At 47.7% G+C, this 23,065-nt stretch overlaps 1 protein-coding gene across 5 annotated transcripts in view; it reads right to left on the reverse strand.

The window, feature by feature from the left end:
• Positions 1–23,065, reverse strand: part of STAG1 (STAG1 cohesin complex component) — a 2,120,576-nt gene that overhangs the window by 960,229 nt on the left and 1,137,282 nt on the right. For all 5 annotated transcript variants that reach the window (XM_069618021.1, XM_069618024.1, XM_069618022.1 and 2 more), the window contains one exon: positions 14,053–14,176. In XM_069618021.1, the coding sequence (XP_069474122.1) occupies positions 14,053–14,176 (124 nt within the window). The remainder of the gene's footprint in view (positions 1–14,052; positions 14,177–23,065) is intronic.

Here is a 23,065-nt window from a genome sequence, read left to right on the forward strand (position 1 = left end):
AGGAGAATAACAGGGGGTTGAGACCACCTTTTCCCTACTATATGAATTGGCTGCTGCAACTACTGGTGCGGTACAGAGCGGGATGCTTTGGATGAGTAGTCCAAGTGCTTCCGTCTCAGTCTATGTATTCAGTCTTTAGTGTCCTCCTAATGGGGGTCTCCCATTATGTCGTCCGGTATGTCGTGGAGTGCGTTCCATGGATTCTGTTGTTTTCGGTTGCTTGGTGGGAACCGGTATCTTCATTCATCTTTGTTTTATCGGTGTGGATATTCTTGTGGGTGGTCTTCTAGTTATGCATTGAAGAGCCAGGATTTGAGCAGTTTCCTGAATACTAGGTGGTTTGTGTTCCAAATGTGCTTTGGTAAGTCATTCCAAGTTTTCGGTGCCTGGTGCGAGAGGATACTCTGAGTTTTCTTCTGTTGTAGGGTTTCGGTTCCAGGTGGATGTCGTTGCTTGATCTGAGCGTTCTTGTTGGCTGATGTAGGCATAATTTATCTCAGGAATTCTGCGCCTTGGTTGTTTATTGCTCTGTGCGTGATGCACACTGATTTGAATTTTGTTGTTTTATTGGTAGCCAATGTAGTATTTTTAGCGCGGGGGTGATCTGTTCTCTTCAGGGGAGTTTAAGAATGAGTCTGGGTGCCGCGTTTTGTATGCGTTGTATATTTTTTTTTTTTTTAGAAGTCGTTCAGGCATACCCATTGGCATAATCTACTACGTAGATGACCAAAGCGAGGATGGAAAGTTTTTTTGTTGGCGAATGACAGGAACGGTAGGATCCTTTTTGACACCAAGGAGAAAGAAGCATTTCTTGAGTGGCTCTAGAGTTAGATTGTTGTCCATCAGTAACCCCAGGGTTTAATTTTTTTTATTTATTTATTTTTTTAAAACAATCGACGATGGCGCTAGGGTCGTACGAAATTCTTGGCCAATCGATGTATTTGATGTCTCCTGTTTTTTGCAACGATTATCTCGGTTTTGCCTGGCTTGATTTTGAGGCGTTTCAAGTTCATACAATTGAATGTATCGCGAACGCAGTTCTCTAGTGTTGTGTTTACTTCTTGGGTGCCTTGTATTTTGAAAATTGTGTGTCGTCAGTGTAGTTGTAGCAGTTGAGGCAGTGTCTTGATTTTGATTAATAGAGATGGGTAGATGTTGAATAAAAGCGGGGAGAAAGATTATCCTTGTGGTACTCTGCATGTGGAGTCTCTTGGGTTGGACTTGAATGGTTTCATCCATACGGTTTCCATTCTGTTAGGAAGTATTTCCTCCATAGTAGGGCAGTGTCCGTTATTCCCAGTCCTTCTAATCCAGTTATGAGGATGTTGTGGTTGACTGTGTTGAATGCTGAGGATAGGTCTAGAAGTATCAAGGCAATACTATTGTGAGAGTCTGCATTTGCTTTTAGGTCGTCCCATATTGAGAGGAGCCATGATTCCGTTCCTCTCATTGTCTGAAGCCAACTTGTGCCTGGTCAAGTTATTTTATTTATAGAGCGCACAAGCCCTTAGGCAACTTGGCGCTAATCTTCCATGTTACAGAAAGTACAGGCATATTCTAGGAAAAGCAGTGAGTCACAGCATTATACAAATATACACTATGAGAGTCTATACATCAGATCTTACAAGGATATTTACAGAGAGATAAGTCAGATGGTTAACCCATAGAAGTGGTGTCTTGCTCATTGAGCCAAGCTTTAGTATTTTTCCGGAATAGGTGGTAGGAAGGTTCTTCTCTTAGGGAGGGCATTCACATTTCTAGCCACAAGGACAGGAAAGCTAACCCCACCGGCTCGTCGCCGTTTGAATTTGGGTATGCTGACGCAGTGCCTCAAGGCGGTTCTGGTGGGTCGAGTTGTGTGGCGTGAGATAGTGTTAGCCAGGTAGATTGGCGCTTGGTTGGAGAGGCACTTATGAGTAAAGGATATGGTTTGGTATGCTATTCTTTGCTTGATGAGCCATTTTAATGAGGCTCTGGTTTACGAGATGTGTAGGTTCCTTGGAAGGGTGTTATTTTGCAAAACTTGCATCTTGTTTTTGTTATGAAGTGCCAAGATAAAGTGCGTTACAATAGTCGAGCTCAGAGAGTACTAGGGCTCTTGCTAAGGTAATGTAGTTGGCTGTAGACCGGTATGGTGGACAAGCTGTTATAAGTTTACAGGTGTAGGCAGAAGGAGGCCATGGTATTGGTTTGTCTGTTAAGTGTCAATGCTGAGTAGATATAGATTTCTAGTGTTTCCACTGCATTAGCAACTTTAATAATGTTGTCGTCAATATTGAATGAGGCAAATGATATATCCAGTTTCTTCAAGTTGGCAGACAAGCCGAGAAGGAGCAGCTCTGTCTTATCGTCATTAAGACAGAACCCATGCTTTGCCATCCAGTCTTTTTTTTTTTTTTAATAACTCTGTTTATTGAGTTTAAACAACACAACTTAAAGGAACAAACATGGATGAGACATGAATCATCGGTATGCATAAGATGAAGACAGCATGGCAATAATAACTATCATGAGCCCCCCGGGTCATGGGCCGCGGGACGTCAATAGGTCGAGGCCGGCAAACAGTGTCAACAGTACTACCAGTGTACCCCCACCCGCTGGTCTCAGTGGTGTCCTGCTATCTACAACATAATCACCAGTGATGGGGATTAGTATCTGGGTGTCTTCCGCATAGTTAGTATAGGTTACACCCAGATAGTCAAGCTTATCAAAAAGTGACTTTGTGAATACATTTTAGAGAGTAGAAGACCGGTTCCTTGTGGAACTCCACAGGTGACTGGGGAAGGCATGGCAGAAGCAGAGCGTGCGAAGACCCTCATGGATCTGTTCTTGAGGAAAGAGTAAATCCAGCCGTTGGCTTGGTCTGAAAAATGTTCAGCTGATGTGAGGTGTTTGCATAAGATTTTGTGGTCCACTAAATCAAATGCTGCTGATAGTTCAAGTAAAAGAAGCAGGGCTAGTTTGCCCTCATCTTTCAGGGTTTGGATTTGAGTCTTGAGGTCAATAAAAGCAGTTTCAGTTCCATGTCTAGGTCTAAATCCTGATGGTTTTAGGCCTAGTAAGTTGTTAGATTCCAAGTATTGCTGTATCTGTAGAGAGACGCGCACACACACACACACACACACACACACACACACACCCCCACCCCCCCCAAGTAGAGCGCTCGCTTTGACATCCGTGCAGAGCTTGCTGACGCAGGTTCGAATCCCGGCAGGGCCAAACTCAGCCTTTCATCCTTCCGAGGTTGATAAATGAGCACCACACACCGTGGGTAATAATAAGCAGCGCTCAGATACCTGAGGGTTCGTAGCGCTATATAAATGCGAGATTATTATTATATATATATTTTTCAACAGCGGGAGTACCTAGGCATCTTTTAGATTGTTGGGTACTGCGCTGGATTTGAACAAGGCGCTGATAACCGTTATACCGAAAGGGGCTAGTTCCTTCGCGGCTTCCTTAAGAAGAGGGACAGGACATGCATCTCTCTGACAATTATATAGTTTAAGTTTCAGTAGGATAGTTTCCACCTCCGCTCGATATGGGCAACAAGTTGAATTGGGTCTGAGTGTTCCTCGTCGTGGAATGTGAGTTCTGGATAGGGTCGGAATTAGAGATTTCTTTGTAGCCATTTTGTTTTGGGGTATGGTGATTTTATTTTGGAGTGCATTCTGAATATTGGTACACCATTGGGTGTCCTTAATGCACATGTCGGAGAGTGGGGCCAGGTTTACTAATTCTTTCAGGATGTTAAAGAGTTCCTTGGTATTGGATTCTGCTTTAGCGATACGGGCATTGTAGTTGTCTTAGCTTGGATTATGGCTATTCTATATTTGAAGGCGGCTGCGGCGAAATTATGCTTATTTAGCGCTGATGGTGTGTTCTTCCATAATGCCTGAGAGGATCTTTTAATTTTCCTAAGCTTTTTAAGGTGAGGAATGTACCAGGTATTGAGATGGGCATGTGGTTTAGACTTGCAAAGTTTAATAGGCGCTAGTGTTTTCATAGCATTAAGGATGGTGTGATTGTACAGGTCGACCAGCGCTGTGGGATCAGAGATAGTTGTGGTGGGATTGGTAATAGGTTCAGGTAGATGGATGAGTTTATCTAGGATTACATTGCGTTTGTTCCTAGTCATTGTGGCTGGTGCTGTAGTTTGTGGAGTAGGTGATACGGATTAATTGATCTTGATCAGGATGAGGTGATGGTCGGTCCAGATGCAGGGGGTATTAGAAAGGATATCGATATTGCAAATGAGGTCTGCCATCCAATCTAGGATTCTGCCTTTATTGTGAGTGGGTTCAGAGATGCAGTGAGTAGGTCCTGGTTCAGTCATCGTGTTCTTAAGAGCAAATGCTTTCTGGTCATTGGAGTCATGTAAGCATAAGTTGAAATCTCCCAGGTGTTGGTGGATAGTGAGTGAGAGATTACTTTCAAAGGTGGTGGTGGTGGTGCCTGGCGGACGATAAACAAGGTGGCTAGTAATAGTAGAGAAGCTATGCTGAGGGCAAGGGTGAGTTGGATATATTTCTCAGACCTAATGAGGTTGTGTGTATAAATGCAATGCCTCCACTTTTGTAGATATTGGTGTCTGTCTGCTCGGATGATCGAGTAATTGTCTGAAATGGCGAGGGCGAGAGCGGGACCTGAAGCTGTATGTAGCCAGGTCTCTGTTATGGCGAAGTCTAGATCGTGTAGTAGTATGAGGTCTGCGATTTTCAATGCGTGATCCTGTAGGGATCGGGCATTGATAAGGGCAGCTTTAATGGGAGGTGAGATTTTTTTGTTTACCAATAGATGAATCCAGACTAGGTTCCATAACCTGTGAGTTAGTTAGATTTGCTGTGATAAGTGCTGTGGTATTGTCTAGGGTAGTGTGGGCACTGTGTTTTCGTAGAAATCTAGTACCAAGTCTATAGTTTCTGCAAGGCTGGGTAAGTGATGCTATGAGTGTGGGCCCATGACGTAGTTGGCCATTAGAGATGCAGTGTAGGTTGCTCTAATGTGTAGCTAATATGCTATTGGGCGATTCAGCCAGATGCAAAACTTTGTTATTGGTACTTGATCTTAATGTCAGTACTTTTTGGGGGTGGGTAGATGTATAGTCCGGACAGGATGGTAGGAATTTTGAAGGTGTACAAATTTAAGGGGGTAGGTTAGATGTCAGTGACAGGTAAATGGTTTATTTATAATGCGCAAAAGTACCCGGGGGTATCAGGGCGCAGCATTCACAAATTTCAAAGCTTGGTTGCAGTACACAGAGAATATACAAGGTAATGAAATAAGGTGCAGAACGATATATACAAATTAGCAGTTATATTCAGGGATCATAATGTACAACTAAGCAAGAAGGCACACGTGGTTACAGAGTGTGCAGGTAACGTAGGACATTTTATTGTCTTAGTGGGACCCCAATTTCAGCCAAGAAATCATCTTGGATCGGAAGTTCTGATAGGGTAGGTCTGCTCGGAGGTAGGGAGGCAGCGAGTTCCAGAGCTTGGCAGCTTTTACCGGGAAGCTATTGCACCCTAGAGTTGCCCTTTTGTAGTGGGGAACAGATAAACAGTCTTTGTATATAGTTCTAGTGGGTCTTAAGGAGGGTTGTCTGTGGAATCTGTTGATCAAGTAGATAGGGGCAGCATTGTTAAGTGACTTGTGGGTGAGTGATACCGTTTTTAAAAGAATTTGGTCTCTGGTGGGGAGCCAATTCTTCTGTTGACTGAATTCTGTGATGTGCTCTCTTCTGGAAATGCCCAGAGCTGCTCTAAGAGCGTTGTTTTGGAGGGTTTGCAATTTGCTGTTAATGGCCTTAGTGGACCCCAGGTATATGGCTTTGCAATAGTCGAGACGGGACAATAAGAGGGCTCTGGCAAGTGTCAGGCAGCTGGAATTAGACAGGAAAGGTCTGGCTGCGCGGATTAATTTACATGTGTAAGCTGTGGAGGATGCAAGAGAGCTCACTTGTCTTTTATGGGATAAAGTAGTGTCTAGGTAGAATCTTAATGTTTTGACCTCCTGTCCAACTTTGATATTGTTACCGTCAATCCTGAAAGAACTGTAGGCTGGGCCGAGTTTCTTTTTGCTGAATGTAGTACCTAAGATCATAAGCTCTGTTTTATCATCATTCAGGCATAGTCCATGAGTAGCCATCCATGCCTGGATGATGATGTACACCCTATTTAGCAAGGCCAAATCCTTTTTATAATCTCATGAAAGCGGAAGGAGGATCTGAGTATCATCTGCATAGTTAGTGTAGGTGATACCAAGATGGTCCAAATCATCGAAAAGGGGCTTGGTAAATATGTTGTATAGTGTGGGGGAGACACAGGAGCCCTGAGGAACACCGCAGGTGATGGGAATAGGGTCAGCTACCGCTGTGGTAGAAAAAACCCTCATAGTCCTACCTTTAAGGAAAGATATGATCCAGGTGATGGCCTCAGTGGAGAAGTGAGCTGAGGTGTGAGCATAGGACAGAGTGATCGACCAGATCAAAAGCTGCAGCTAGGTCGAGGAGGAGTAGGGCTGCTTGTCCATTGTCTCTGAGCAGATCAATCTGTGCTTTCAGGTCAATGAGAGCAGTTTCAGTCCCATGTTGGGGACGGAATCCAGATTGTCTCGATCCAAGTAGGCTGTGTTCTTCCAGGTGCTTCTGTTTGTACATAGGCAACCTTGTCCAGAATTTTTAGTAAAAAGGGAACAGTTATCAGACGGTAATTTGTAGGTCTGGCTGGGGGCAAGTGTAGGTTTTTTCAGTAGTGGGAGTACCCAGGATTGTTTTAGATTTGTAGGTATAGATCCAGTAGCGAAGGAGGCATTTATCAATTTCGTGATAAAAGGTGAGAGATCACGGGCAGCATCTTTAATGAGCTGTGCAGGGCACAGGTCTCCCTGGAAGTTAGAATGTTTCAGGGACAGGATCATTTTTTCGACTTCCAAAATGTTGACTTCGGAGAACTGGAAACTGGTAGGGTCTGTGGACATGGGCCTATCCGTCATTTTTGAATTGAAGGTGTCATTCAAGGTGGCTCTTTTGCTGGAGATTTTACCTTGAAGGGTCACGATCTTATTTGCTAGGGCATTTTGGATTTCTGAGCACCAGTTCTCATCTTTGGTGCACTTGTCAAGAGGAGTTATAGGGGTTTCTATTTCTTTAAGGATGGAGAACATTTCTGTCATGTTAGATTTGGCTTGGGATATGCGAGAGTCAAAGGAGACTCGTTTTGCCAGGTAGATTTCTTATTTGTAAAGTGCAGATAGTTTGGTTTTGTTGGAGACTGAAGGGGATTTTTTCCAAATGGCCTTGCAGTTTCTTTTTTTTGCCTTAGATTTTTTGAGGAATGGAGTGTACCATTTGTTAAGATGCGTTTTTGGTTTGCTAGATCTAAGTTTGAGGGGGGCGATGCGGTCCAATGAGGTGGCCATGATCTTGGTATATTCATCAACCAGGGTCTCAGGATCCAAGTTGTCAGGGAGTGTGTTTAGTGTAGGGAGTAAGTTAGGGATGAGTCTTTCTACTGTCATGTTCTTATTTCTAGTAAGAGTTGGTGGGGCCTTGGTGCTGGGCGTAGGAGGGGGTCTGTCAGTGGAAAGCATGAATGATACTAGGCTAGCGGTATAAAGTTAGTAATGTTCATTAGGCAATTGTGGTCACACCATGATGAGTGCAGGGAGCCATATGAATCTTATGGAGTTTGGCCAAGTTGGATGCTAATGGAATCAAGTTCCGATAGGCAAGGCAACAGATAAAGAAGGTTAGAGCCAAGTCTGGTGCCTTCATGGCTAAAGGGACCAAATTGTGGGCTAAGCTGTTGTGATGCTATTTAACTTTGGGAGCATTGATCAGTGAGCAAGCCTAAGCACCACGGACAGTCTGTACAGTACAAAGAATTGCAATTAATTCACAAGCGGCGGGCATTATAGTGATCCCAATCCAGGATTTGACGTATAAGCCAATACTAGAGTAGCAAGATATGTAAAAATACTTTCGGACTTGCAGATGCACAGTGGGAATGACGTCTAGTAGGCAGTGCTCTTCTATGAATTCTTGGGTTGTTTTGTAGATGTAAATTTCTAGTAGTTTGGCCATGTACGCGATGTTGGAGATGGGTGTGTAGTTGGATAGGTCTTCTACATTTCCTGCTGTATCTTTGAGTAGCGGCCTGATGTACGCTGATTTGAAAGCCTGTGGTACTTTACCTGTGGAGATCGAAAGGCTGAGGACATTCCTATGGTCTTCCATAGGAGTTCCTTGTTTGAGAATTGATTTGTATATGTCTGGGTGGCAGTGGTCTTCGGGAGAGCCTAATTTGTTGTTTTGATTTACCAGTTTGACGAAAGTCTCCACTGATATTTTGGGGAAGCTTTGTAGTTTGTTCGGATGTTCCTTGTGAGGATAGGTGGGGTCTGTAGTGTGATCGCGCTGTCTGCTTTATATTGTTTGTTGGATGGTAATGATTTCATTTTTGAAGTGGTCTCCTAGGTCATTGCATAGTTTCATCGATGGAATTGGTGTTTTGTTGCATCCTGGTGGTTTTTTTTATTTCATTTACGATTTTGAAGAGTTCTTTTTGGGTGTTTTTTGGGTGTTTGGCGCTTTGAAGATTCTGCTGTCGTAGCGTTTCCTCTTCGTGTTTTGTATTTCCTTTTTGTATGAGCGGATCTGTTGCAGACATTTCAGTTTGTTTGCAGTGTTCCATTCTGATTTTAGTTTTCTTTTTTTTCTTTTTATGGTCGCTGAGTAGTGGGGTGAACCATTTTGCCATTGTTCTTTTACGTGAGGGAGTGAAAGGTTTTTCTTTAATGATGTCATGTAGGGTTGTTCCGATCCAGGTGTTGAGTAAGGTTACTTTTTTTTGTCCAGGTCGGCTTCTTCCATAATTGTTGCTTGTGGTTTGCGGAGTTCCAGGAGTTCAGTTAAGTTAGATATTTTTTATGGTTATCCAGTTTTTCAGGTGATCAGTGGTTTGTCTTGTTGCTTGTTTGTTGAACCGGCCATTGTGACTGATTGGAATGATGAGGTGGTCACTCGTGAGTATTGAATTGGGGGTGCCGGGGTAATGAGTCCCTTTTTGGCGAAGATTGCATCAAGTGTATGCCCTGCCGAGTGTGTTGCTCCTCTGACTAGTTGTTGTAGATTCATTGCTGCTAGCTGGGTGGTTAAAGATGTGTGGTTGTGGTTTCTTCATCGAACCAGATGTTGAAATCTCCGAGGATGATCAGATGATTGTACTTGATGGCTAGGATGGTGAACGCTTCTGTGAAGGAGTCTACGAAGGTTGCATCATAGGTTGGAGGTCTGTATATCAGTATGAATTCCAGGTTTGTTTAGGCGTTTACTGATAGGCATAGTATTAAGGATTCACATTGATCAATGTTTAATGGATTTTCCAGTTTGTTAGCCAGGTGTTCCTCGTGGATGATTGCCAGTCCACTCCTCTTAGTTTTCCTGTTTGCTTGCATGCATTTGAAGTTTTCAGGCAGGCAGTTGAGTGTGATCTTGTAGTTGTGTATCCATGTTTCAGTTACAAATAGGATGTCGATACCTCAGTCAGATAGGAGGTTGTATATTTTGGTTGAATGTTTGCACATTGACCTTGCATTTATTAAATTACAGTGGATTTTCTTGGTGTGGTTTTGTTCGATTGTTCCTTGTTTTGGTTTGTAGTTCAGTCGTGGTGTTTCTGTATTGATGTTGATTGGATGAAGAACAGGGACAGCTGCTTCTTCATTGGAGCGGTCTACTAGGTTGATAGCATGGGTTTTCAATTGTGGTGCTTCTCCAGTGATGATAGTTGGCTTTAGATCAGTGAAGGCGTCTTCTTAATTGAATCCCTCTGTTAGGTTAATGGTAGGGTTGTTGGTTACCGGGGCTTCATCTTGTCTGGTATGTTATGGGTATTGATGCTGCCCCTCTGTTCTTGTGATGTTTGGGGCAAGGGGGTTGGTATGGTCCCACTCTTATTGGGTGCTCCCATCTATTTTCCGGGTGTTTTGTGGGATTCTTTGGTCATCGCGAGGTAAGGTGTAAGATAAGGGTTTTTCGCTTACATAGTTTGTTCTGGTGATAACCATGTTAGGCGGGGTGTTTCCTGCATTTGAGGCTTCTTCTACTGGGTGCTGTTGGCTTTGTGTGTCCGTGGCCATTGCTGCACGGTCTTGTTCTTTTTCTCGGCACCCCTTTCTGGGTCGGGGCATTTTGGTTCATGGTGCAGGGAAAGTGGTCCTCTGATGTATTTTTCAATCACAGTATTGATGTTTCCTTTAGTCTTGATATGCTTGGATGCTCTCTGGTTCGGTCTGTCCTTCCAGTCGATGGGTCAGGTGCGTTTCCTATGTGAGCTCTGTCGCGGGGGCTTTGGGGTAGTGGGTGTTTGGCTGTCGGGTGGTTTAGAGCTCAGTTAAGATAAATCGTGATAGATCTCAGGGTATTGACTGCATGTTGGGATTTGGTTTCACGGTGTAGCTGAACAATGGCAGGCTGTGCTCAACTGTTCAATAGAGGGCCGGACAGCCAGGGGAGGTTGCGGGGGGGGGGGGGGGGGCGGGGGGGTATTGTGTGTTTCAAACGGTCTTCGGTGGTCGTTCGAGTAGCTGGTTTTGGAACCCCTTGGTAGCTAGAAGCAGGTCTAGGTTTTTAGGGGGTAATAATAAAGCGCCCAGATGTGATTGGACGGATGGAGATGCCTGGCTTCTGGTGGTGGGATACGGTATGGATGTCTAGGTTTAATGTAGTTATGGTCGAAATCCTACAGATTGACGTACTTTAGAAATCAAAGCGTTGTCACCAAGTGGATCTTTCTGGATCTGCATCAGGATAGTCTCAAGCTCTGTTATCCGTGTACCTTAGTGTGCAGATGGCCGCTAGCAGCTACAATGCCATAGTAGTATTTAGTAGGCCAGCAGTTGCAAAACTATCACAGTGTAGGGAAGGTCAGCAGTTACAGTGTGGAGCAATCTAGCGATCACAGCACCATCGCCGTGTGGCCCCCCTCACAGATGTGCGTCAAGTCAATATCAACAAATTCCCCAGTGTAACGAAATTCAGCACAGGTTAGTGGCTACAGGCTATGGTAATGTAGAGCGGGCTGGCGATTGCAACCTATCAAGTGTGGACCAGGCCAGCAGTCACTGCACTATCAAAGTGTGGGCCCTACTAGTTGTGAATCAAGTTGATCTCAACAAGGGGGAAAAGACTAAACAAAGCTAGGCCAGAGTGTCCTGTATAGTCTGAGAGAGGCCCCCGCCCAACAGAATAATGTTGTACAATACCAAACAGCTAGATTTGAGAGTAAATCTGTGCAAGTGAGTACAAGACTGAACACAGCTGGATTTGAGGGTCCTGTATAGTGGGAGAGAGGTCTACACCTAACAGAGCAATTGAGTTGTGGAGAGGCCTACGTCTGACAGAACAATTGAGTCCAGTACTAACCATAACTAGATTTGGGAGTCAATTGAACAGTTGAGTATAGTACTAAACACAGCTACAATTGACAGTGTGAGTGAGAGGAGCAGTGGAAAATAATCAGTGTTGTAGAGAAGTTTGCTAAGCGGCTAGGCTCCTAGGGTAGAGTAATTGCTCTACTCCCCACCCAGGCCAATACTACCGTACTGGTCCTAGTAGTTGCTGGTTGACGGCTGTCCACTGGCTTCCCCTGCTGGCACCTGCAGACACGATCTGGAGCCACCTTTTTGGGAGCCACCCTTTGCCCTGGGACCCTTAGTTGCAGGGGCTGCACGGGCAGAGGGCTGCCCTGGAGTAGTTGCTTATGACCTAAGTGGTGACCCAATCAGGGCGGTGGGCGTGCCGGGAGGTTAGGAGAAGCAGGCAGGGTTAAGCAGAGGGGAGATGCGGCCACAAGAGGGGTCTAAGGCCTGCAAAACGTTTTTCGCCAAAATGGAGATTCAATCCGCACACCACTCACCTGCTGAAATACGGGGGTGAAATCGGTGAGCCGGCTACTACGGGTCGCCAGACCCAAACAACAGCAATTTCAGCCAATCAGGGCAGTGGGTGTGCCAGGAAGCAGGAAGGGTTACGCAGCAAGGAGATGCGGCCACACAAGGTGTCTAGGGCCTGCAAAAAGTTATTTTTGAGAAAATGGAGATTCAATCCGCACACCACTCACCTAGGGTCATTTATTGTGGGGGGGGCTCTTAGGAGGGGACTTGGGGTATCTAGGCTAGAGTGGCCTTTGTTGGGTTTGAATAACAGTAAGAACGAGGCAGAGAGAGGACCATTCAAGGGACTGGTTGCACACAGAGGCATCATAGCACTGTGGAAGGAGGGCTTGGTGGGTGTGGGGCTGATGAGCAGATGCTTTTGAAGCCCATGCTTTTGGGAGAAGTGTGTTGCTGGGGGAGACTGCTGAGGGAGTCGGAAGCCCTTGGTCATGATTTGGCAACTGGCCAATCCTTTGGGGGTAGGGAGTTGCTTTGGCCATGCCAAACACATGCAAAGTACTGCACGGGAAGACCACCACTTAAAAACCAACTCCCACATACCAGTTTTGCCAAAAAGCTGGGATTGCAGCTATGCCTCTGTAGCTGCTGAATCTGTGGTCCAGACCTTTTGAACTGAATCATAGCGTGCCTGGGAGGCGGACTAATGCCAATGTGGTTCCAGTGCTCAGCTGATACGAGGGTCCCCTTGGACTTTCCTTCAATTGGGACTTTCTTCTCTAGGATTGAAGTTGAGGGCATGGTGGTGTTGCCTTGAGCAAACTACCGACAAGTATGTCTGAAACATTCTAAGAGGTTATTAATTTAGAGGGTGAGACAGATGTCAAAAGCCTCTTTTTTGCACAAGTAACTATGATAATACAGACTGTTCCCTGCACTGTGAAACTGTCTCCTGAAGTAAGTCCTTAAGGGGGTCTCATTCACATTGGTGTATCAAGCTGTACTTTCATGGACAGTGAACTGTGAGCAATAAATGCCCTGCTACATAGACCATTAAATCACTATTGCAAATACCGTTTGAGCAGTTGTAGGCTCACTTACTACATGGATCTGGCACAGTTTACCGTGGGTTGTAAACTGCCTTCATCCATCAAACCTTGTTACACATGTATATATTTGTAGTTGGTAGATTGACCTTTTGTGCTCTTTCTACTTTCCAGCTATTATCCTCTTGTAGAGCATTGTGCCTAGCTGTATGATTGGAGAGGCTTGACAGACATGCGGTCAAGCTTATTTTGCATCGGTAGCTGCTTGACTAGTTAATTTGGGGCCAGACAAAAAGCTGTCAAAAAGGATACCCAGGTTTCCCACTGCAGAAAGCAGCGGGTCAAAGGTCTAGGGCCAAATTGTAAGGCGATGATGCTCAGAATGAGGCTCACAGAATCTCTGTATTCTCCCATTGCCAGGTTTCTATGGTTTTACATAAAACATGGTCTTTTCCTCAGACCTGTTAAAATGAGTCCTCTCAGGAAGACCACATGTGACGCCCACTCAACCATGCAAACTCTCAAACAAACCCCCAGACATGGATAATAACTGGCCGTCCAAACTCCAGTCCTCAAATGGGAAAGCATAACCACCATTATCAACATCCCCCACTGGCTGCCCCATGCAAACCTGCATCTAGTTCAGATTTTAACGTTTATATAGCCCTCCACTCCTGCCAACACAAATTACAAATTAGATGCTAGCAGTCAAACATTAACCATCCAAAAAATTAATCTGGAAACCTTCAAATCGAAAAAGATGCAGACCAATCTACAGGGCTTGTTCCAATCTAGCTCCCAAACCACCTGAACTCATTCCATCTGTGTGAAGAACTAAAACACCATCTAATACCTTCACACCTCATCTCCACTTAAGCCCTGTCATAACATCCGAGTTACTGGAATGCGACAGAGCTCTGCCAGCATAGAAGGTATCGGTAACCCGGAATGCCGTGTGGCAAGTCTCTAATATGTAATATGTCCCCATACACTGAGAAGATAGTTCTATATATTCAGAAAGAAAAAAGAAAAAAAGCTCCCCAAAGTGTGCAATTTGACAATAGTGGACCTTCAGTACAAGTGCTTAAAGATTCTTAGGTGTACTTACCCGGTCATGAAGAGTCCAGCCCACGTATTTTAAGTAACTGTCATTTAGGAAGGCATCGCTGTACATTTTCATCCACACCCCAATTTCCTCAATGCAAATAGCTCTAATTTCAGCAATTGCATCCCTAAAATAAAAAGAAATAAAGATTACATGCAGATCTTACATGAAAGATGTCAAAATTATAGCACACTATTGGGATGATGGGAAGAGTATACATATTGAATAACATTACATATAAACTTCCACCACAAATAAAGTTAGGGAGTAAATAGTCTAAAAAGAACAGCTGGGATTGAACAGTTTATAACAAAAACAAGCTGCAAAGCAGAGGGCTATTGAATTGCTTGGGTTGTTAAACTACAGCAAAGTTTTATCCGGCACCAACGTAAACCCAATGGTGCCCTGTAAACAAATATGGCATAACAAAAATTCTGTTATTCATAATAGAGCATCCTGGCCTTCTGCTCCTTTTCCTAGCACTACATTTCAGTGGTTTAATCACAGATATCCCACCTCCAAACTTTATTAAAGGCTTATTACCATGAATTGTAGCAAAAACTGCAATGAAAGGTGCTGGTTAATAAAGCAGTTCTGTTAAATAAATGCCAGATAACAGATCGAATAGTAATGTTTAATAAAATAATTTACTTTTGCACAATTCATAAGAAAATTAAGGCCACCTTGAGGCACAATGTACTGCATAAATGTAACATTCCAATTTTTTTAAAACAGTAAAAGCCATTTCATTATTTCAATAGATGGAAAATAATATTCCAAATGATTGGGGAGAACAGTGGTATGTAATGTACCACTTAACAACAAAGGACCTGGAAAGATTGAAATAGTGGGTAATTGGTCCTGGCCATCAGGATTTCTGCCTACCACGAGAAAGTCCAACCATGACCACGGAAACCGTTACATGGAACACCAGGGGTAACCGACACTACACCAGTGGCAGTGGGGTGAGAGGAGGGGGTAATTCAATCTTAAATCTGGTAGATATCTTTTTTTTACATTTCTTTTTCTTTTTTTTTTTAACAGGAAAGCTGGTAACCAGCAAATTTTATTTAGAAGGGTACAAGATTTTCCAGAAGCTGGCAAGGTGATAGGGGACTAGCATGGCAACACTTAGTATTCATGAACAGTGTTGGGCCTCAACACGCTTTTTAATGATTACACTGAACACGCAGTTGTGCTCTGTGATCTTAACTTGGCCACCCATATTAAACCCACTAACAAAATCAGACAGTGAAATTTAACTGCTATAAGCAGATATTTAGATGGGTTAAATGAAGCCATCAAATATTTACTAAGATTCCAAATACCCGACTACTTAATCGGTTGGATATATCTTACCTCAGAGTTTCTGCCTTATCGGAGGTCAGTGCTGTTGCATACTAACTAATAAACAGGGTGTCCATCATCACGTCATACAGATTGCAAAGCGTGCTCCAAGACAAGAGGTAAGGAGGTTCCAAAGGAAGCTTTTAAAAAACTGCTCGCTTCATACAGGCGAGGAATCTCAAGAATAAATACAACTGTTTGAAGCGGTACAAGTTCTCTATAGTGAACGCGGAAATTATAAGTTGCTCACCGTAGTAACTAACGTACTCTTAGTCCATAAGTTCCTTTTCCTCCATACTGTATGGGCGCCCCTTCCAAGGGACGGGAGACTGAACCTTTCACTAGAATAGAATAAACCACCTTCCCCTTTAAATTTAGAGGCGCGCGGGGGTGCGGCTCAGGGAGCATGCGCTTCCCTGACTCCGCCGCCACACCTCAGTTCCCATTGACACGTTGGCAATAGATTTAACATTGCCTAATGACACCAGTATTATTAGGAGGGAGGCTGGTGGGACGTATGAGGAAAGGGCACTATGGACTAAGAGTACGTTAGTCACTACGGTGAGTAAGGAACAAGTTACTTACCTGTAACTGTTGTTCTCCAGCATGGGTCTGGCATAGATTCACATGCACATGAATATTCCCCGTCGCCAGGCTGGGAATCCTCGGTATAGAAAAAAAATCAGTATCAGTTTCGTTTCTGATCTGTCTTTCTTAATAACCAATCACTGGTCTCTGGGTCATACTGCCCCCAGCCAATGACTGCCCTCTCCCTAAGCCCCGCCTCCGGCAGCCATCCTCAGATTTGGTAGCACGTAAAGTGGCAGTATGACCAAGTGAAGAGCCGCAGAGGGGTAGGCGGGAGGGTTCGCATGTGAATCCATGCCAGACCCATGCTGGAGAACAACAGTTACAGGTAAGTAACTTGTTCCTTCTCCAGCATGGGGTCTGGCATTTATTCACATGCTTATGAATAAGAGAATACATAGCCCATACACACATGCACAACCACGGGAGGTGGCAACAGGCTCAACATTAAGCAATACAACAACTCAACATTAAGCATCTCTTACCTCCTCAGCAGGCTCACCTTAGGCGAACAGGTTGCGCAGCACTGCTTGGCCAACCCTGGACCCCCGCCCTGGAGTCCCAATCGACACAGTAGAATCTTGTGAAGGTGTGCGTCGACCTCCACGTCGCAGCCCTGCAGATGTCCAGCAGGGGCACACCAGACAGGAACGCCGTGGTAGCCGCGATTGCTCTGGTCGAATGGGCTCTCGGATGGCCGGGCAGCTGTCGGTTTGACAGTGCATGATGCAGCCGGAGAGCCATCTGGAAATGGAAGTCCTCGAGAGAGCCTTCCCTTGATTCACAGTCCCAAAGTTCACAAACAGCTGTGACGTCTTCCGAATACTCTTCGTGCGGTCCACGTAGAACTTCAGCGCTCTAGCTACATCCAGCGAGTGCAAAGTCCACTCGGCCAGCGACGAAGGCGACGGGAAGAAAACTGGCAACACCAAGGGCTCGTTGAGGTGGAAGTCCGACAGCACCTTGGGCATAAAGCATGGGTGTGTCCTCAGCACCACCCTCGTGCCATGAAAAGTCAAGTATGGAGGCTTGCAAGATAGGGCCTGGATCTCTCCCACTCGTCGTGCGGAGGTGATGGCCACAAGGAAAGCTGTCTTCCATGACAGGAACTTCAAAGGCGCCGAATGCTTAGGCACGAATGGGGCCCCCATGAGCTTGGTCAGCACCACATTAAGCTCCCACGCCGGGGCAGGAGCCTTGACCGGCGGGAATGGTCGGAATATTCCCCCTTCATGAATTCTTTCACCAGGTGATGAGACCACAAGGACGCCCGTCCCGTCGTCCTGGTATATCGGGAGATTGCAGCCAGATGTATTTTGATGGAAGCGTGAGCCAGTCCAGCTTTGGCCAGCGACAGTAGGTACGGCAGTACTTGAGGTGCCGTAATTCACAGAGGGTTGATCTTCTGTGCACGGCACCAGACAGAGAACCTCTTCCATTTATGTCCGTAGCACTTAAGAGTTGAGGACGCCCTGTGCTTTGCAAGAACCTCTCTGCAGTTGGCTGGGATGTCGTACCCTCCAAACTCTAGTGCTGCAGGAGCCAGGCCTGCAAGTTCAGCGGCTCCGGGTTGTGGTGAAGAATGGCGCCTCCTTCTCTGGAGAGAAGGTCTGCGTCCGTCGGCAGCTTGACTGGTGGGGACGTTGACAAGTCCAGAAGGTCCGGGAACCAGATAGGTCTCGGCCACGCCGGGTCGACGAGGATCATCCTGCACCGGGACCTCTTGAGCTGGTTGATGAGCCGGAGCATCAACAGCAGCGGAGGGAACGCATAAAGAAATAGGCCGTCCCAGGGGAACGAGAAAGCATCGCCCATGCTCCTCGGCTGGGGAATCTCCGGCACTTGGAATTCGTCGCCGTCGCAAAGAGATCGATTTGGGGTTCGCCCCATCGTCGGAAGAGTCGATCCACTTGATCCTGGCGTAGTTCCCACTGGTGGCACGAGCGCAGCTCCCTGCTGAGTGAGTCGGTGATCGTGTTTTTTATTCCTGCCAGATGAAGAGGCACCAGAAACATCCCTTGGGCGACGGCCCAATGCCACAGATCTTGGGCTTCCTTGAATAGGGCCGGGGACCTGGTTCCGCCCTGCTTCCGGATGTAGAACATCGTGGTGGTGTTGTCGGTGAAGATCCTCACCACCTTGCCCTTAAGGGACGGAAGAAACGACCCGAGGGCCCAGAACACCGCGCGGAGCTCCAAGATGTTGATGTGGAGAGACTTCTCCTCAGGGAGCCAAAGGCCTCTCGCGTGAAGATCTCCGGAGTGTGCTCCCCAACCTTCCAGGGAGGCGTCCGTCGTCACCGTCACCTGGTGAGCTGGGGTCTGAAAGTCTGTGCCCGCCGACAGATGGGAGCGGGTACCCCACCACCGGATCACCTGACGGAACATCTCGTTGAGGGATCCTGTCCTCGAAGCTGCCCGTCGACTGGATCCAGAGGGCGTCGAGGAACCCCTGTAAGGGTCTCATCCGAAGCCTGCAAAGGCGCACCAGATAAATGCAGGAGGACATCATCCCGAGGAGGGACTTGATAGATCTTACACTGGCCATGCCCGTGGCCAGCAGACACTGCACCTTGCCCAGAATGGTCCTGGTCCTTTCCTCCGACGGCGAGGCCAGCCGCGCCACTGTGTCGAGCTTGGCTCCCAGAAACAGGGCGACTTGCGAGACCAGGTGGGCTTTTGGAAAGTTGATGGAGAATCCCAGGTCCGTGAGCAGCTAGACGGTCTTCGCAGTGTGCTCCACGGCGAGCTCCCTTGTCCTTGCCCGGATGAGCCAGTCGTTCAGGTACGGGTAGACGTGGATCCCCTGTAGGCGCAGCCGCACCGCCACCGGTGCGAGGCACTTGGTGAACACCCTGGGTGCCGACTTCAATCCGAACGTGAGGGCCTTGAACTGGTAGTGCCGCCCTTGGACCACGAACCTGAGGAACTTTTGGTGTCTTTTTAGAATGGGGATGTGGAAGTAGGCATCCTCCAAGTCCAACGACGACAGGAAATCGCCCTCCTCCAGCTGTCCCAGCACATGCTGGAGGGTGACCATACGGAACTTCTGTGCCTTGATGTACTTGTTCAGTCGTCGTAGGTCCAGGATGGGGCGCTATCCTCCTGTCTTCTTTTTTACGAGGAAGTACCTTGAGTAAACTCCGGAGCCCCGAAGCCTCTTTGGGACGAGCTCGATGGCACCCTTCTTGAGCATCGCCCTTACTTCCAACAGTAGTCGAGGGACGTGATTTTCCTTCCTGGCCACGGGTGGAACGCGAGGGCACTTCTTCTGAAACTCGAGGGCGTACCCTTGGGCCAGGGCGTCCAACACCCAACGGTCGGTGGAGATGGACTCCCACACGCTGACGAATCCTGCCAGCCGGCCTCCCACCGGGGTGCTTCGGCGGGGGCCCGACCCCGCGGTCGGTTCAATCTTGTTTGGAGGACGCCTTGCCTCCTTGTCGACGACGACGGGCACCACCAGACTTGCCGCGTCTCCTGTAGGCTTCCTGGGACGAAGATCTTGCCGCTTGGCGGTAAGTGGAGGAGCCACTGCCGGATCCCTTGGAGGCACCTTGCCTGTCTCCAGAGCTCCGAAAGGACGGCCGTCGTTGTTGGAGCACTCCCAGTGCCCGGGCAGTCTCTGTGTCTGTCTTGATGGCCTGAAGGGACTCATCAACCACCTTCCCCAAACAGGTTGTTCCCGTCGAAGGGCATGTCCAAAACCTTGGTTTGTACGTCCTGGCGGAAATCTGTGGACTTGAGCCATCCTCGTCGTCTCAAGCAAACGCTGTTGCCCAACTGACGGAAACCGGTGTCGGCGATGTCCGTTGCCACTGTGAAGGCGTGGTCCGAAGTAATCTCCCCCTCCTGTAAGATTTCAAGGGCCTCAGCCCTTTTGGCGTCCGGAAGGAAGTCTAACAGAGGGGGGATTTTGAACCACAACTCCCTGTCGTAGCGGGCTACGATAGCCAGGGCGTTGGCCACCTTAATAGTCGTCGCTGTGGATGATGATGATCCGTCGTCCCATCATGTCCAACTTCCTGCCCTCGCTGTCCGGCGGGGAAGTTGATGTCGAGGCCGATGCCCCCCCCCCCCCCCAGCTTTCTTCTTTGCCGCCGCCGAGACGAGCGAATCCGGAGTAGGTTGTGCCCGAAGGCACAAGGGGGCAGCGTCGGGGACCCGGTACTACTTCTCGTACCGGTCCCCCTTTGCCGGCGCCGTGGCAGGGTTCTTGAGGAGGGCGAGCCCCTCATCCCAGATGTCATCAAGAATCGGTACGGCGAGGACCGTCTTCCTTTTAGCCTCGCGCCGTTGGTAAAGGACCCCTTCTTTCTTCTTTTCTTCTGGGCAGAGCTGAAAAAGCTCGGATGCCCTGGAAATCATGGCATGAAAGGATCCAATCTCGTCGGGCGGGGCGCCCGAGCAGGGGGCGACGGGGGACACGTCCCGTCATCGCCTCCATCGTCCTCTGTACCTGTCGTAGCCGTGTCCGTGCCTGTATCATCCCCGTGGGTAGTAGACCGGGGGGAAGGCAGAGCAGGCCGCAGAGGTGGGAGAGGTGGCGTAGGATGAGTCGTCCTCTTATGCGGTGGACTCTCCGAAGGTCCTGGCTCCGGTTCCCCCATCGGGTCTGGCTCAGGTACCTCCGTTGGGAGAAGGGGCAACCTTTTCCTTATCTCCGAGCATAAGGACTGAATCGCTGCCAAAATGGCCACCGAGGTGTCCTGCGGTGCCGGAAACGACGGGCGCGAGGGCTCTTGAGGAGCCTTGTCGGCGACACCGTCGCTCTCGTCGTCGCCCTCTTCGGGATGCCTCCCGATGGGCTGGGCCTCTTCCACGACTTCAATGAGCTCTTCTTCAGAGGTCGTGTCCGTATCCATGATGGCCACCAGCCCCTCCCCCCACCTTTTCCAACGAGGACTTCGTGGGTGTCTTCTCAATGGGCCTGAAAGACGACTCCCTCCGCGGTGGCAGGGAGACTCTGGGTCCTGAGGGCGCCTCCACTGGTGTAGCCTCCACAGGCTGAGCCAGGGCCGCGGCGACATGCTCAATCGAGGTCTTAGCAGGGTGAATTAAGGCTATCGCCACCTTCTGGACGCCTGTGACCTTCACCTTGGGGGGAGGGTCCGAGCCTCGCTCCCCCTCTTTCGGAATCTTCGAGATCGACCGGGGCCTCTCCAGAAGCTTCGCCGGGTTCTCGGACTTCCTCTTACCCGAGCCAGAGCGTTGGCTCGTGGCTGATGGTGCTGGGGAGGATGCGCCCTGCCTGGCAGCCAAGGAGCCTGACCGTTCGGCGCTCCCGGTGCCCGCGGTGCTTAGCCTTTTGTTGGGCCCCCGTCGCCGGGGCTCCCTCACAGGACTTACAAGACCGCTCGGACTTCTTTGTCTTCTTCTCGCCTGACGGGCTCTTCCCTTCCAGCCAGTTGGCGAGACGGAAGTGGTGGTCCGTTCCGACATGTTCCCACAAAACGCACAGTCCTTCTCCTTGTGCGTCTTGTCCTCATGGAGACAGTAGAGGCATAACTAATGCTCGTCCTTCTTGAAAACATTCTGAAGCTGGCATCCAGGGCAGGACCTGAACAGCTTCCCGGGCGCCGAGCTTCCTTTCTCCTGGGCCATGTCCGGGGTAGGCCTCGGAACTTCTGGAATCCTCCAAAAGCGTAACTCGACGAAATCTTCATCCTTGAGGGGCATAGAAAACTCCGAAACAGATCCCCGTTGATCGGATGTAGAAACGGTAGAGCATGAGGCTCTATTTAACCGAAAAATTTGAAAAATCTCCTGAAAAAGCGCAAAAACGCAGCAAAAGCTTGAGAGCTACAGCACGAGGACTCCCAACACTTGAACGTGCGGTAAAAATCTGAGGATGGCTGCCGGAGGCGGGGTTTAGGGAGAGGGCAGTCATTGGCTGGGGGGGGGCAGTATGACCCAGTGATTGGTTACTAAGAAAGACAGATCAGAAACAAAACTGATACTGATTTTTTTCTATACCGAGGATTCCCGGCCTGACGGGGAATATTCATGAGTATGTGAATCCATACCAGACCCCATGCTGCAGAAGATAATTACTCTTGCGTTCTGTTCCCTTTCCTTCATACTGTATGGGCGATTACAACTGAATGTGGCCCCAGGGTGGAGAGGAGACCCTCCTTAAGCGAATAGGTTCCCGAGAACCGCCTGTCCGAAGGCCGCATCCGATCTAGAGCCGGCATCCAAACAGTAATGCTTACAGAAAGCCGAGGGAGAAGCCCAAGTGCCCACCCTGTTTATGACTTGCCAAGGGACATGGTGCTGGAATGCGATGGCAGTTACCTTGGTCCTGACTCCGTGGTCATGCATGATGACCATAAGTGGCTTGTGCGGGTTTGCATTGGTGGATTTAAAATGATTTCAGAGATATTAGGCACAAAACTATTGCTTCCAGGCAACTCGAAAAACAAGTTTGGGAGCTTAAACAGAATTACCCTTTGCTATAGGTGATGCATACAAGACCACATACTAAAGGGCACATTCATAGCATTGGCAATGCATTAGTAGATAAATATGCCAAAGAGCATACAGTGAGAAAATGATATCCATAAATCGCTCAGCAACTGCAATGGATGAGGAAATAAAAAGCTTCTTTGACTATTATACCTAGGCCAAAACGTTTCCCCCCAAGTCATTACATGTAATAAAGCAGTAGTCCATTCCTATGAAAAAAGGGGATCCTATTCAAAGATGAATCCCTAATAGATCAGACCAGGAAAGGCTGGAACAGCCACACATGCTGGACTTACATCTACCCATTTTGGGGTTATTGCAACTGCACAGCTACTGCTTGACCGGTATTGGTGGCCAGGACCAAGGCAACATGTTATAGCGAATTGTGAAACGTCTGAAGACAACTGTGGACCACAGCAAAAAACCTAAAGATGCTACTTTAAGAAAGGCAACCTCGCAGTTTGAAATTCAATATCTGGATCATATAGGCCCACTACCAGCAATAAATAAGTACAAATATATTCTAGTAATAGTGGATTCTTGAACCAGGTTCACCTGGATGATTCCTCAAAAGAGAACAGACTGCAAATCAGTCATACAGGCACTCCGGGGTG

The sequence above is a fragment of the Ambystoma mexicanum genome, chromosome 10, assembly GCF_040938575.1.
Source record: "Ambystoma mexicanum isolate Mex_15411 chromosome 10, UKY_AmexF1_1, whole genome shotgun sequence".
NCBI lineage: Eukaryota > Metazoa > Chordata > Amphibia > Caudata > Ambystomatidae > Ambystoma > Ambystoma mexicanum.